This window comes from Ranitomeya variabilis, chromosome 8 (assembly GCF_051348905.1).
Source record: "Ranitomeya variabilis isolate aRanVar5 chromosome 8, aRanVar5.hap1, whole genome shotgun sequence".
In the NCBI taxonomy this organism is placed as follows: Eukaryota; Metazoa; Chordata; class Amphibia; order Anura; family Dendrobatidae; genus Ranitomeya; species Ranitomeya variabilis.
The window spans coordinates 209497147-209513197 of record NC_135239.1 but is presented as its reverse complement, the minus strand read 5'-3'; the positions used below and the strand labels follow the sequence as shown (position 1 = coordinate 209513197).

General features: G+C 47.3%; 1 protein-coding gene across 2 annotated transcripts in view; it reads right to left on the bottom strand.

Annotated features, from left to right (window-relative positions):
- The window catches only part of SLC6A6 (solute carrier family 6 member 6), a 68016-nt gene that overhangs the window by 25517 nt on the left and 26448 nt on the right, over positions 1-16051 (bottom strand). The window contains exons 1-3 of one of the 2 annotated variants that reach the window (XM_077276660.1): positions 13835-13998; positions 1285-1521; positions 303-437 (exon numbers count right to left, since the gene is read on the bottom strand). In XM_077276660.1, the coding sequence (XP_077132775.1) occupies positions 303-437; positions 1285-1513 (364 nt within the window). In that variant the 5' untranslated portion in view covers positions 1514-1521; positions 13835-13998. Of the gene's footprint in view, positions 1-302; positions 438-1284; positions 1522-13834; positions 13999-16051 lie in introns of those variants that run through there. The other variant, XM_077276662.1, reaches the window with a different exon arrangement.

Below are 16051 nucleotides of genomic sequence, written 5' to 3'. Positions count from 1 at the left end.
CTGTACCCCGAGTGTCAGTGTCATTATCCTGTACCCCGAGTGTCAGTGTCATTATCCTGTACCCCGAGTGTCAGTGTCATTATCCTGTACCCCCAGTGTCAGTGTCATTATCCTGTATCCCGAGTGTCAGTGTCATTATCCTGTACCCTTAGTGTCAGTGTCATTATCCTGTACCCCCAGTGTCAGTGTCACTCTCCTGCACCTCAGCGTCTCTTAATCTTTAGTACAGGATTTTGCAGTCACATCATGGGGCTGAGGAGCAGAACAATGGCTGCGATCGCTGAAGTACAAGGTGTTCCTACCTGTGAAGATTGGACAGATCTTCTCCCAGCAGGTGATTCCACCCTCCGATGTAAACTGTCCTAAAACAACCTCCAGGAAGAACACAGGTAACCCACCTCCAAACAGGAAGATGAAATACGGGATTAAAAAAGCACCTGTAAAAAAAGCAGCAGAAGGAAGTCAGTAGATACCTGAGCTGCTCCAACAACCAGGAAGAAAAATGACAAGAAAATATAATACTCTTCAGGTTTCCTTCAGTAAGAAGTGACTGATATCATAGGGACATTTGGTCTTATCATAACACTGAACTGAGGGGCGGAATGTGCTGAGGACAGTCTGTGAGCAGAGGAGCGCGGCTCGTTACTGCACAGTTAGATCCTCTAACGAGTCCGGCACCTCTGCATTCATTACACAACCAGGACAGGTTTACAGATTCCTACTGAATGACAGCAAGCAGAGGTCCTGAAAACATAGTGAATGCCTAAAGGAAGTATATTGGAAAATTACCAAAGCTTTCATCATACATTACAGGGGAGTTCTCACTGCTTGCTTTCAGTGAATAGGAACCCACTGTGACCCAGTCCTACTCACACAGCTGCAGTTTGTTACAATGTATCAGTGTAGGGAATGCTCTGTACATAAAATACATCACAGCTCTTTCTCATTTCATGGACTTAAAGCCAAGGCTGGGACAACACAACAACTTTAGCTGCGACACAGGTCGCACGCACACTATCAGGTCGCTCAAAAATCTATTTGGTTCCCACTTTTCGTCATTTGTTCATGGCAGTCACAGCAACCGAGAGACCCAAATTCACCTGCATTACAATAAAGTTGTCGTGTAGTCCCAGCCGAAAAACCAACTGCACTGACACAGTGGAGCAAGTTTCAGCTGTGTGAGCAGCACGGGGCCTGATCTTCAGTCACAGCAGAGAATCAACAGAAGCCCCAGTGTACAGACAGCGAGGCCATGGTATGTGTGCAGGACACGCGGTCACTCACCTCCGCCGTTCTTATAGCAGAGGTACGGGAACCTCCACACATTGCCCAGACCAATGAAGCCTCCGGCCACTGACAGCAGGAAGTCGATCTTGCTGGCCCACTTCTCCCTCTGCGGGGGCTTCCCATCCGCCTCATCCTCCGGCCGCGTCCCCGGACTCTTGCCTGGAAACGGCTTTAGGATGTCTTTGTGAAAGTCCTTCAGATACTGCAGCTTTTCCTTGTTGGACATCTTTGTACCTAACGGATAAAAGGTGACAAGAATGGAGACATGAAGGGCACGAGAGCAGCTGACCGGGGGGTCCGACCCCAGCACCCCATCCACGCACCTCGGGTTTATGCTCCACTCACACCCAAAGCTGCATTCAAAATGTAACACTGCACGACTTATGTGTAATGAGGCCAATCTCTCATCAAGAACACATGCACACTTGTCCAAGCTGAGCACGCATATACACATGTATGGGGGGTTAGCGGGATGGCGGACAGGTAAGGCAGGTGTATGGGATCCTTGTAGATAATCGTCATCTGAGCTCCCACAATGCACTGCTTCCTGGTAATAAAGTGCAGAATGGTGCACGCAGCTCTGGGTGTGAGTGGAGTACTAGGATGTGGCGCATGTCTCGCTGCAACTTTGCTTTTGACTAAAACCATAAGTCAATAGAGTGTTTGATTGATAAGTGAAGGGGGTTTCTGGAATGGACAAGACCCTCCAAGCATGAACACCCCATCCCCTCCCGAAAGCCAGAGGCGAGGAGGCATCTGCTCATCTGTGACTCCCCCTCGGTGCGTGACACGAGGAGTCCGTGCCCTCCATGCCCAGATAATGCCACAGGGGGCAGGAAACAGATTTAATTTCCAACGCCAACATTAACCCTTTCTCTGCCGTGATGTAAGGGGATGAATGGTGCTCGCTCACTTCGTCCCAACTGGCCATGAAAAGTGACAACTACTTTCATCAGAAAAGAATCTGCTCAGAGCGGTTGTCAGTCCCCCTCCCCCACTGCTCAGCCTGCACACCGAGCCAATAGAGCATTTTTTTTAAAACACATCCAATTGTGGAACTCATTATTATTCCAAGATCTATTGATTAAAATTATATTTTCCTCATGGGAAAACACCTTTAAAACACATTGCTTCCTCCATAACGGAAAAGCCCCTAAGTCTGCCACCCTTCTATACGCAGGTCCTAATAGGATGAATGGCATGAAGTCTGTAATGAAGACGCCCTCCCACAGCCCCAAACCGCAGCGTGCTTAACGAGCTCAGACACGGGGACACCGGTTTTTTTGCCTTTCACCAATCACAGCCGATATACTCAAATATCAGAGGAACATGGAGAAATCTGGCATTTCCATCCAACAATTCATAAAAAAAATTCAGACTTTATTGGAAAAATATAAAACCTTGGAAACCAAGTCACATGTCAAAACCTGAGGCATTTCTGGCGCACACCAGCGTCCTTGGTCGTAGGAGATCCTATAACTAAGGTATGACTATGATGGCGGTGTGTGCCAGAAATGGGTCAGATTTTGATATGTGAATTGGATTCCAAGGTTTTATGTTTTTCCAATAAAGTCTGAATTTTTTATGAGTTGTTGGATGGAAATGCCGAATTCCTCCTCGCTCCTCTGATCATTAGCCGCGCTTCACCAGCAGGATCGGCACCAACCACTTTAGACTTCAACCATCACACACAGACTACTCGAATATCTACCAATGTCTCCTTGAGATGCAGATTATCCGTCAGATCTACCAGAATAATCTCTGCAATACTAGAATTAACTACACAAGAAAGGCCGCTGAGCGCTGCGGTGCATGCCCCGATATCCGCTGCCGGTCAGGTCACCTGCAGAGCCCAGCGTTCTCCGGCTCTTCCGTGCGAGGAGGCTCTGCACCTGCACCGTCACATCTCCAGGGTCACAATTATTATTATTATTATTATTATTTATTGTTATAGCGCCATTTATTCCATGGCGCTTTACAATTATCTTTTAATGATGTTTCTACACAAATAACCCAACAGCAAAAGAAATGTTCCTTAATTATGATTACATCGTGAAGTAATGAGCGAAACGTTATCAGATCTGTTAACACTTCTGCAGCCGGGGCTCAAATAACGGATACCGGAGCCTCAATACACGATAGGACGGACACGAGTCACCATCACTGGTGGTATAAAGCGCTAGAACCAGCGGCGAACAGCAGCTCCTCCACAAAGGCTCAGCAATTTACTTGGTGCTCTGTTCAGCAGGGGTTAATTCTCCGGTGTACGCCCTCTGCCATCATATTATATTGATAATACCTAATCTGTCTATGACAGGAGGCGAGACGGCGAACAGATAGCACCCAGGAGTTAACCGCCGCATTGACTTTCTCTTGATAGAGTATCATTATACAGCTGCAATAAAGAAGTTCATGAAAAGGTGAAATCCGCCCCGTAACTAAAGAGCCAACAGAATCACTTCATGCTGTGGCATCACCGCGCGCGCCGGCCTTGTGCTGTGGCATCACCGTGTGCATTATCAATGTGCTGTGGCATCACTGTGTGCATTATCAATGTGCTGTGGTATCACCGCCCACGGCTTCCCTGTCATGTGGAATCACCAACCGTGTGATCCCTGAGCTGTGACATCACTGTGCGCATTATCCCTGTACTGTGACATCACTGTGCATTATCCCTGTACTGTGACATCACTGTGTGTATTATCCCTGTACTGTGGCATCACTGTATGTATTATCCCTGTACTGTGGCATCACTGTGTGCATTATCCCTGTACTGTGGCATCACTGTGCGCATTATCCCTGTACTGTGACATCACTGTGTATTATCCCTGTACTGTGACATCACTGTGCGCATTATCCCTGTACTGTGGCATCACTGTGCGCATTATCCCTGTACTGTGGCATCACTGTGTGCATTATCCCTGTACTGTGACATCACTGTGCGCATTATCCCTGTACTGTGGCATCACTGTGCGCATTATCCCTGTACTGTGACATCACTGTGTATTATCCCTGTACTGTGACATCACTGTGCGCATTATCCCTGTACTGTGGCATCACTGTGCGCATTATCCCTGTACTGTGACATCACTGTGCGCATTATCCCTGTACTGTGGCATCACTGTGCGCATTATCCCTGTACTGTGGCATCACTGTGCGCATTATCCCTGTACTGTGACATCACTGTGTGCATTATCTCTGTACTGTGACATCACTGTGTGCATTATCCCTGTACAGTGACATCACTGTGTGCATTATCCCTGTACTGTGACATCACTGTGTGCATTATCCCTGTACTGTGGCATCACTGTGCGCATTATAACTGTACTGTGACATCACTGTGTGCATTATCCCTGTACAGTGACATCACTGTGTGCATTATCCCTGTACTGTGACATCACTGTGTATTATCCCTGTACTGTGACATCACTGTGTGCATTATCCCTGTACTGTGGCATCACTGTGCGCATTATAACTGTACTGTGACATCACTGTGTGCATTATCCCTGTACAGTGACATCACTGTGTGTATTATCCCTGTACTGTGACATCACTGTGTGCATTATCCCTGTACAGTGACATCACTGTGTGTATTATCCCTGTACTGTGACATCACCGCACGCGCGTGTTCCCTGTACTGTGACATCAATGTGCGCATAAATCTAGTGTTGTAAAGTTAAAGGGTTGTTCTGCAATCTAACAAAAATTTACATTTTAACATAGATAATGCAGTTTTTGTAAGCGCCTATGAGGGTATATTGGCCCCTAGGTCCCTCTAACAGCATAGTCTGAACTGTGACTAGTGGATGGTAAAGAGTACACGGCGCTCTTCGCTCTGCTCATTAGAAAAGCCTCCTATACACCTATGAGGCTGCTAGTTGGGGTCCGTCCGGGCATCGCGGTCTATGTACAAACGCCTGAATTCAGCCTACAGCCTCAGCTGAGGACATGGACTGCCCCTTTAAGAATCATTAGGTCTTATTAATATAGACGCCATTTGGCATCACAGATAACCAACATAAGTCTGAGGAGAGCATTTACATTTCTTTACGACTGAATAGACTTTAAGTTGTCTTTTTTCTGCAAATATTCTATAAGATGCACTGGGGTCCGTTAACCGTTTGTGTTATTATTCATCTCCCTTCTCTGCATTTTGTTTATCTCTTCACTTTTCCTTCTTACATACACTATTTCTCAGTGTATTTCCTTGTGTGTATTGTAACCCTTCCCTTTAAAAAGTTAATAAAAATAATTTGAAGAAAACTTACATTTCCGCCTCATCCTTCTGTAAGGTAATCAGTGAGCGGCCAAATTATCATTAATTTCCATGGGAACAAAATCTTGAACATCAACCAATCAGATGACTTATTTCATTTTCTAACCTGCATTAAGAAAATGAGAGCTGGAATCTGATTGGTTGCTATGGGCAACACCTCAGGCACAGCAGGTGTCATCCCTGAGGCCTAGTCGATCATGGTAAAGCCTATGGCCACAGCTTTAGGTGTGTTTTAATCATTGGTGAAGGACCGAACTCGTCCCCAGAAGTCGCTTATTAAATGCTAATCATTTTATGCAATAATTATGAGGGTTCGCTGTACAGTCTAATGGAAATTTCCATCCCGGCGCAGACGAGCCGCACGTACGGCAGAAACACAGAAACCACTTCCCGTTTCTATGTGAATCAGCTGATATTTTATTGGCATTTTTCTTTCATGTTGACAGAACACATACCGTAAACCAAAGGTCGCTGGGGTGAAAGGTGACGGCGACACTCGGCGTGACCTTTACTTAAAGGGGCACACTACTTTACAGAACTCAGATTTCCTGCTTTCATGTGAACAATAACTATGTTAAGAAGTTCTGCAGCTTCCACACAGACAGATCAATAATGATCCATTTTTTAAGAACTCTGCTTGTTGTCAGTAAATGGAAATGTTCTTCTTTATAACACAGAAAAGTCCAAGCTGCCGCTGCGCTGTCCGGATAGAATAACTGGAACAAACCCTCCGCTGTGCAGAGTATTAAGAAAATGATTCATTCGCCAACAGCAAGAAGAAACATTGAGGGGGGAAAAAAATACAAATGAAGAATCGTTGCAGAACTTTCCATTTTTCAATGATTAAGCATTCATCGTTTAGATGAATCCGCTGCGACGGAATAAACTGTTCTCTGTGTGGGAGCCATGATTGAAAATGGCAATGAGTGGGAGCGCGCGGTGGTTTCCATGACAGCGGATGCTCTGGTCGCACCTGTTGTCGCCAATGCACAGACATAAACATAACAATAAAAATGTAAAGCAGCCGATGACGGACGGGGAAGCTGTGGGGAGCGGCACAGCCATCATGGCGTTATCGTGTCCTCCTCCTCCTCCTCCCTCCTGCTGGGGAGAGACGAGCATCTGATGGATCCTCATCGTCATCGCATCTTTCTACCTCATTTGCCTCAAAAATCAGACAGACTGGCGCATAGATAATAGATCAGAAAGTTATCGCCAGAAACTGCGCAAAATACACCATAGCGGGTCTGCTCTGGACATAGCGGATAACGTGAAAATCCCCGCTTTAACTCTTTCCCAACCAGACCCAGTTTTGTTTTTGTTCCTTCGCTTTTTCCCTCCCTTTCTCCTAAGAGCCATAACCTGTATTATATAGGATTGTCCTATATAGTTTAAAAAAAAAAAAAGCACTCGGCGCGGGCACGAAACGCGTAAAAATAAACACTACAAAATTGCTATTCCACTCTGGAGCGGCTTCCTTTATACAGCAGCGTGGGCGACTCAGAAACGTCAATCTCCGTTGACATAGCCGTACGAGGGATTACCGTATTTTTTGTTTTCACTTATTGTGTGGATTTTTTTTTTTATTTTAATTTACATTATAATATAAATGTGAAATGCAATGCCCCCATCATTTCTTGGATTTCGTTTTTACAGCGTTCATTGTGCAGTTGAAATGACCTGCCGGCATGAAATTCCAGGTCAGAGATTACAGCGATACCACATTTACACATTAATGGCTCCAAAAAATTTTAAAAATAAAAAAAAATCCCACCCAATTGTTTTGGCATTTCTGCCCGGCAGCCTGTAGTTTGTATTGACAATTTTGGGGTACAATACTGACTGGTATGTTTCAGTTTTCTTTTATTTCGTTTATCATATAGGTTAAATAATGTAATTTTGCACTTGTGGTGAGATCAAACAGGCTTAAATTTCTTAATTTTTGCATTGTGAAAAGGGGGAGAATAAAACTTTTTTTTTCCTTGTGTTACCCCAGACTTGAACCTGCAGTTAAATGTGGCTGCGGGCTTTTGTTTTTAGGCTGGTAAGGGCCCAATAACCAGTGACCTTCCCGACCTGATAATATCAGCTCACAACTGTTTGCTTTACCTTTGCTGGTTATCAAAACTAGAGGGGACCACACGTTTTGTTTTTTCCTTCATTTACCGTATTTTTCAAATTCTAAGACACACTTTTTTTTACCCAAATTAGGGGAGAAAGTGTGTGTGTGGGGGGGTGTCTTATAATTCGAATATACCTTACCTGCCTGCAGTGGAGTGGGGTCCCAGGGTCACTGCTGGCAGAGGCAAGAGTAGGGCGATGCTGCGGGCCGCAGACTGGGATAAGGGGCTGTTCGGAGGGGCAACACTGCAGGTGTTCGGTGGTGCAGGGTCTCCATCCACAAGTTTGTGAAAGCCCGAAGCCCCCACAATTCCATGGTTTACTTTGCGGTGGACTCCTGGAAAATGGCTGCTGGGGGCGGTGCATGAGCAGATGGAGATCTCAGCAATGAGATCTTGGGCGCCGGGCTTTCACAAAATGGTGGCGGAGCCTCGCACCATGAACAACTGCACAACTGCAACACTGAACACCCGCAGCGTCGTCCCTCCGCTCTGAACTCCCTTTCCTTTCAGCCTGGGGTCCGCAGCATCGCCCCTCTCCTGCCTCCTCCACCAGCAGCGACCCTGGGACCTCGCTCCACTGCAGCCGCCACCCCCCCAGGTAAGCAATAAGACCCCCGGATTATAAGAAGCACCACCATTTTACTAAAAAAAAGTTGTTTTTTTCCCTATTTTTTTCTCCAAAATTTGGGGTGCATATTATAATCCGATGCTTCTTATAGACTTCAAAATACAGTATTTATTTATTAAGTTAAACAAGTTTAAAAAGTTGTACAATAAACTCCAAATGAAAGACACTAAAGGGTGCAAGTTTAGAATATAGAGAGGGAGGGTGAAAATATAAAACTACAGTATAGCTATTATATATCTGATATCTTTATCACCTATCTATATCTTTATATAAGATTGCTTTATTATTTTGACAACTAGCTTTAGTTTGCATATATCATTATAGAATGTAAAAGATGATAAAACTGCATAGAATACTCGGCATACAGATCAGATATGGATGTGAGCCAAGCCAAGAAAATATTTTGACACTCGCATTGCCCTCACATGACAAGGTAAACCATATGGATTCCACTGGTCCAGCCTTTTTGGATGAGAACGGCGGGACAGATCTTTTATGCGCTAGTGTGAGCGAACCCTTAGAGGAAGGCGCTAGCTGTATAACACAGCCGACTACAATTTATTTGTAGTGTTCATTGTAAACTCTAATGGAAAGATTTATCATAGACCCATTGATTTCTATTTATGAAAAAATTGTGATAGAGGGGAAAAAAAATATCCAGAGAAGTGAATATCCCCATTGACTATAATAAGTGTGTGCAGCCATTGTGGCTCTTCAAAAACTAGATATTAAACGGCAGCCATTTAAAGACATCATTCATAAAAATAAAAAAAATAAATCACTGTCAGCAGCGGCTCCTCCTGCAGCCAGTATCATGGCAGGGCATCATTATAAAGCTCCTGGCGATTAAGGATCCAGTGATACACACTAGATCTATTCAGTGCAGGCAGCGAGAATCGTGTATGTCCATGATCTATACATTGTACCTACCACTTAAAGGGACACTTCGGTAACCAGTGAATTTTTACGTTTTGTAATTATTTCGGAGGATATCCTTTCGAAACTCTCTACTAAATACTTTTTAGCACCAATATGTTGCTGCTGTTCCTGAGCAGATCAAGCTGCAGCGATCGGCTGATACATGTCGTTCTCCGCGCTCCTGCATGGATTTGGTTGCGTCCACAACATTTACATGCACTTGGTTTGAACTGAAATCTACAGGTGTAATATCATGACATCACTGTGAATTGTGGCACACTGATGTAGCAGATCTGGGGTTGCAGATACAACTTTGCAATTATCACAAAACTGGTAACATAACATGATCAACTATAATAACTGTGATAATTGATAAGTTGTATTTACAAGTAGAGTTGAGTGAATATGTTCAGAACTGGTCGCAGAATCTGAATTTGCCATATACGTGCCATATTGGTACCCTGTTTGTGCCGACTATGTTTGATGATCGGTTACGAACATATTCGGAAATTTCTACTCCCATCGACTCCAATGACATTCAGCTGTGTTTGGCGAATATTGCAAAAACATTTTGGAAGGGAATTGTGAAAAATTCGTTCAACTCTACTTACAAGCTCAGCTCTGCTACATTGGTGCCATAGCAATGATATATAACTCTACTATAAACCCCATAATAGAGCAATACAAAGATACTTCGTGATCACTACACAATTTAGCATCTGGATGCTGTACACAGATGTAGCAGAGCCCAGAACGACATTTGGTACAGCTTATTTTACTTAGGGCTGTCAACCTATGCAGACCAAAGGGTTAAATGACGGATCCAACTCTGCTACATCTGTTCTGCTACAGAGCTGAGGGCAGAGTCCAATCTATTAGCAGCACTGACATCAAATTCCTGGTATGAGGAGAACCAAAAACACTTCACTAATCAACAGCCAAGTTAAAAAATCACTTTAGATTCCTCTATGAATATATCTGAGCACGGATCTAGCAGATCTGGTTGTGTTGGGACTACATCGTTCTTGATTAACAAGACTTCGCTGAACTACTAAAAAGTTGTGCCAAATTACAAATTCAGTTCTGCTGTATCAGACACCCAGTGTCATCTCTCCGGGGAAAGTATCTCCTGCGAAAAGCCTGTAATGTATAATGTAATCATCCACAATGATGTGGAACTACAAATCCCAGCAAGAATAAATAGCCATGGGCTTCTGAGACTCACAGATGCCCAACCTGTAACCTGTTATGTTGAGATTCTGCCAGTGACAGATGTGAATAAAAACTATACATGATATTATATCACTGTGATACATGATATTATTACAGGTGAGATTGCTCTGCATTATACATTACTGTAGATTATGCAATTATACACTGTATATTATTATTAATATTATACATTTTTATAGCACCATATATAACAACATGTAACATATATTTTACTACATGACTGTATTACATAGATTATTTATTACATATGTTATTTACACATTATGTCACTGTTTATGCCATAAGTGTCCATTATATCGCTACACATTAGTTTATTATTACTAGGTCACATCACTTATTGTATATTACTGTATAATACCATTATTACTCTTCATTATTACACACACTAGACAGCTGATATGTTATACTGTTACACATTTACTTTGAAATACTTATTTTATATACCTGTCAGTATATTATGAGATATTATTGTCCACAGGGCAGGCGGCTGCGGAGCGCCTCTCCATGGAGCAGGTGGGTATCAGGAGGGCTCATCCTGTAAGAATGCAGTGTGTGATTGTGAGGGCGGCAGGTGATCAGTGGATTATAGAGGTTTGTCTATGTATATTAGGATCCTCCACGTTATATACATATATACACACAACAGGGCTCCATTGTTACAGATGGCCGATTTACAGCACATTCCGACACTTCTCTCACCAGATACAGCGGATTACTGCACAATATGATTATTACTAATGTACCTGACTGCGAGTACAAGAGCAGGTTCTATCAGCAGGAACTGCCTGGAATCTACCTGGAATCTACAGTGAAGAGGAGGTTACTGCAGAGTACTTGTGAATATTGACCAGTATCCTGGACGATGGGTGCGGTGGCTCCTGTGTGTTGGATGATGAGTGCAGTGGCTCCTGTGTGTTGGATGATGAGTGCAGTAGCTCCATGTTGGATGAGGAGTGCAGTAGCTCCTGTGTGTCGGATGATGAGTGCAGTAGCTCCATGTTGGATGATGAGTGCAGTAGCTCCTGTGTGTTGGATGATGAGTGCAGTGGCTCCTGTGTGTTGGATGATGAGTGCAGTAGCTCCTGTGTGTTGGATGATGAGTGCAGTAGCTCCTGTGTGTTGGATGATGAGTGCAGTGGCTCCTGTGTGTTGGATGATGAGTGCAGTAGCTCCATGTTGGATGAGGAGTGCAGTAGCTCCATGTTGGATGAGGAGTGCAGTAGCTCCATGTTGGATGAGGAGTGCAGTAGCTCCTGTGTGTTGGATGATGAGTGCAGTGACTCCTGTGTGTTGGATGATGAGTGCAGTGGCTCCTGTGTGTTGGATGATGAGTGCAGTAGCTCCTGGGTGTTGGATGATGAGTGCAGTAGCTCCTGGGTGTTGGATGATGAGTGCAGTGGCTCCTGGGTTGGATGATGAGTGCAGTGACTCCTGTGTGTTGGATGATGAGTGCAGTGGCTCCTGTGTGTTGGATGATGAGTGCAGTGGCTCCTGTGTGTTGGATGATGAGTGCAGTGGCTCCTGGGTTGGATGATGAGTGCAGTAGCTCCTGGGTGTTGGATGATGAGTGCAGTAGCTCCTGTGTGTCGGATGATGAGTGCAGTAGCTCCATGTTGGATGATGAGTGCAGTAGCTCCTGTGTTGGATGATGAGTGCAGTAGCTCCTGTGTTGGATGATGAGTGCAGTGGCCCCTTGTGTGTTGGATGATGAGTGCAGTGGCTCCTGTGTTGGATGATGAGTGCAGTGGCCCCTGTGTGTTGGATGATGAGTGCAGTGGCTCCTGTGTTGGATGATGAGTGCAGTGGCTCCTGTGTTGGATGATGAGTGCAGTGGCTCCTGTGTTGGATGATGAGTGCAGTGGCTCCTGTGTTGGATGATGAGTGCAGTGGCTCCTGTGTTGGATGATGAGTGCAGTGGCCCCTGTGTGTTGGATGATGAGTGCAGTAGCTCCTGTGTTGGATGATGAGTGCAGTGGCTCCTGTATGCTGGGTGATGAGTGCAGTGGCTCCAGGGTGTTGGATGATGAGTGCAGTAGCTCCTGGGTGTTGGATGATGAGTGCAGTGGCCCCTGTGTGTTGGATGATGAGTGCAGTGGCCCCTGTGTGTCGGATGATGGGTGCAGTGGCTCCTGTGTGTCGGATGATGAGTGCGGTGGCTCCTGTGTGTTGGATGATGAGTGCAGTAGCTCCTGTGTTGGATGATGAGTGCAGTAGCTCCTGTGTTGGATGATGAGTGCAGTAGCTCCTGTGTTGGATGATGAGTGCAGTAGCTCCTGTGTTGGATGATGAGTGCAGTAGCTCCTGTGTTGGATGATGAGTGCAGTGGCTCCTGTGTTGGATGATGAGTGCAGTGGCCCCTTGTGTGTTGGATGATGAGTGCAGTGACCCCTGTGTGTTGGATGATGAGTGCAGTGACCCCTGTGTGTTGGATGATGAGTGCAGTGGCCCCTGTGTGTTGGATGATGAGTGCAGTAGCTCCTGTGTTGGATGATGGGTGCAGTGGCTCCTGTATGCTGGATGATGGGTGCAGTGGCTCCTGTATGCTGGATGATGGGTGCAGTGGCTCCTGTATGCTGGATGATGGGTGCAGTGGCTCCTGTGTGTTGGATGAGTGCAGTAGCTCCTGTGTTGGATGATGAGTGCAGTAGCTCCTGTGTTGGATGATGGGTGCAGTGGATCCTGTATGCTGGATGATGGGTGCAGTGGCTCCTGTATGCTGGATGATGAGTGCAGTGACTCCTGTGTTGGATGATGAGTGCAGTAGCTCCTGTGTTGGATGATGAGTGCAGTGGTTCCTGTGTGTTGGATGATGAGTGCAGTGACTCCTGTGTTGGATGATGAGTGCAGTGGCTCCTGTGTGTTGGATGATGAGTGCAGTGGCTCCTGTGTTGGATGATGAGTGCAGTGGCCCCTGTATGCTGGATGATGGGTGCAGTGGCTCCTGTATGCTGGATGATGAGTGCAGTGACTCCTGTGTTGGATGATGAGTGCAGTAGCTCCTGTGTTGGATGATGAGTGCAGTGGCTCCTGTGTGTTGGATGATGAGTGCAGTAGCTCCTGTGTGTTGGATGATGGGTGCAGTGACTCCTGTGTGTTGGATGATGAGTGCAGTGGCTCCTGTATGCTGGATGATGAGTGCAGTGACTCCTGTGTTGGATGATGAGTGCAGTAGCTCCTGTGTTGGATGATGAGTGCAGTGGCCCCTGTGTGTTGGATGATGAGTGCAGTGGCTCCTGTGTGCTGGATGATGGGTGCAGTGGCTCCTGTGTTGGATGATGAGTGCAGTGGCTCCTGGATGATGGGTCTAGTACACGGTGAGCAGCAGGCAGCCTCGGGCTCAGCATCACCCGCCGCCGGGCTGACACTCACCTGGGGTCTCCGTGCTCCGGCTCCAGGGTCGCTGCGCTTCTCCCCGGCGGCTCAGTGATCACTGGACGGAGACTCCGGGCTCCAGAACTGATGACAGCGCGCGGCTCATGGTGGAAAATCACCGGCTCCTCCACACGCCGGGGGCGGGGCCTGACCAGAGAGGCGGGGCCTTACCGGGAGAGGGCGGGGCTTAAGTGAGAGAGGGATGGGAACACGTGCAGAGGAAAACAAAGGAGAAAAGAGAGAAAGAGGTGAAGAGAGAGAAGGAAAGAAAACGAAGGAGAGGGGGGAAAGGGGAGAGATATAGAATGATAGAGAAGATTAGAGGCTGATTACAGAAACAGATGGACAAGACAGAAGAGCGGAGGAATTGCACCGATGGGAGGATCGGCCGATGATGGAGTCTTCTCCTCGGTCGCCCTATTACATACTCTCCCTCTCTCTCCTCTGGATACAATCTGCTCCCGGGGATACAGCAGTGATTTGTTATCCTCACACATCACTTTCCCGGACTCTGTGGACTGCAGTCACTTACTGTCACTTACAGGCCATTTATGAGCATTTGATTGATCACCAGAAGCCAAAATATGTGAGCGCCGAATGTGAAAGAAAGAGATGAAACTCCACAGACTACTACTGTAGACCGGGACGCCCCACTGGTCTGTCCTAATGTAGACCGGGATCGCCCCACTGGTCTGTCCTAATGTAGACCGGGATCGCCCCACTGGTCCGTCCTAATGTAGACCGGGATCGCCCCACTGGTCCGTCCTAAAGTAGACCGGGATCGCCCCACTGGTCTGTCCTAATGTAGACCGGGATCGCCCCACTGGTCCGTCCTAAAGTGGACCGGGACGCCCCACTGGTCTGTCCTAATGTAGACCGGGATCGCCCCACTGGTCCGTCCTAATGTAGACCGGGATCGCCCCACTGGTCCGTCCTAAAGTAGACCGGGATCGCCCCACTGGTCCGTCCTAATGTAGACCGGGATCGCCCCACTGGTCCGTCCTAAAGTAGACCGGGATCGCCCCACTGGGCCGTCCTAATGTAGACCGGGATCGCCCCTCTGGTCCATCCTAATGTAGACCGGGATCGCCCCACTGGTCTGTCCTACTGTAGACCGGGATCGCCCCACTGGTCCATCCTAAAGTAGACCGGGATCGCCCCACTGGTCCGTCCTAATGTAGACCGGGATCGCCCCACTGGTCCGTCCTAATGTAGACCGGGATCACCCCACTGGTCCGTCCTACTGTAGACCGGGATCGCCCCACTGGTCCGTCCTAAAGTAGACTGGGATCGCCCCACTGGTCCGTCCTAATGTAGACCGGGATCGCCCCACTGGTCCGTCCTAAAGTAGACCGGGATCGCCCCACTGGTCCGTCCTAATGTAGACCGGAATCGCCCCACTGGTCCGTCCTAAAGTAGACCGGGATCGCCCCACTGGTCCGTCCTACTGTAGACAGGGATCGCCCCACTGGTCCGTCCTAATGTAGACCGTGATCGCCCCACTGGTCTGTCCTAAAGCAGACCGTGATCGCCCCACTGGTCCGTCCTAAAGTAGACCGGGATCGCCCCACTGGTCCATCTTAATGTAGACAGGGATCGCCCCACTGGTCCGTCCTAATGTAGACCGGGATCACCCCACTGCTCTGTCTTAATGTAGACCGGGATCGCCCCACTGGTCTGTCCTAAAGTAGACCGGGATCGCCCCACTGGTCTGTCCTACTGTAGGCAGGGATCGCCCCACTGGTCCGTCCTAATGTAGACCGGGACCGCCCCACTGGTCAGTCCTAATGTAGACCGGGACCGCCCCACTGGTCCGTCCTAATGTAGACCGGGACCCCCCAATGGTCCGTCCTAATGTAGACCGGGACCGCGCCTCTGGTCCGTCCTAATGTAGACCGGGATCGCCCCACTGGTCCGTCCTAAAGTAGACTGGTATCGCCCCACTGGTCCATCCTAAAGTAGACCGGGATCGCCCCTCTGGTCCATCCTAATGTAGACCGGGATCGCCCCACTGGTCCGTCCTAATGTAGACCGGGATCGCCCCACTGGTCCATCGTAATGTAGACCAGGATCGCCTCACTGGTCCGTCCTAATGTAGACCGGGACCGCGCCTCTGGTCCGTCCTAATGTAGACTGGGACCGCGCCACTGGTCTGTCCTAATGTAGACCGGGACCACCCCACTGGTCCGTACTAATGTAGAGTGAGGCCTAATG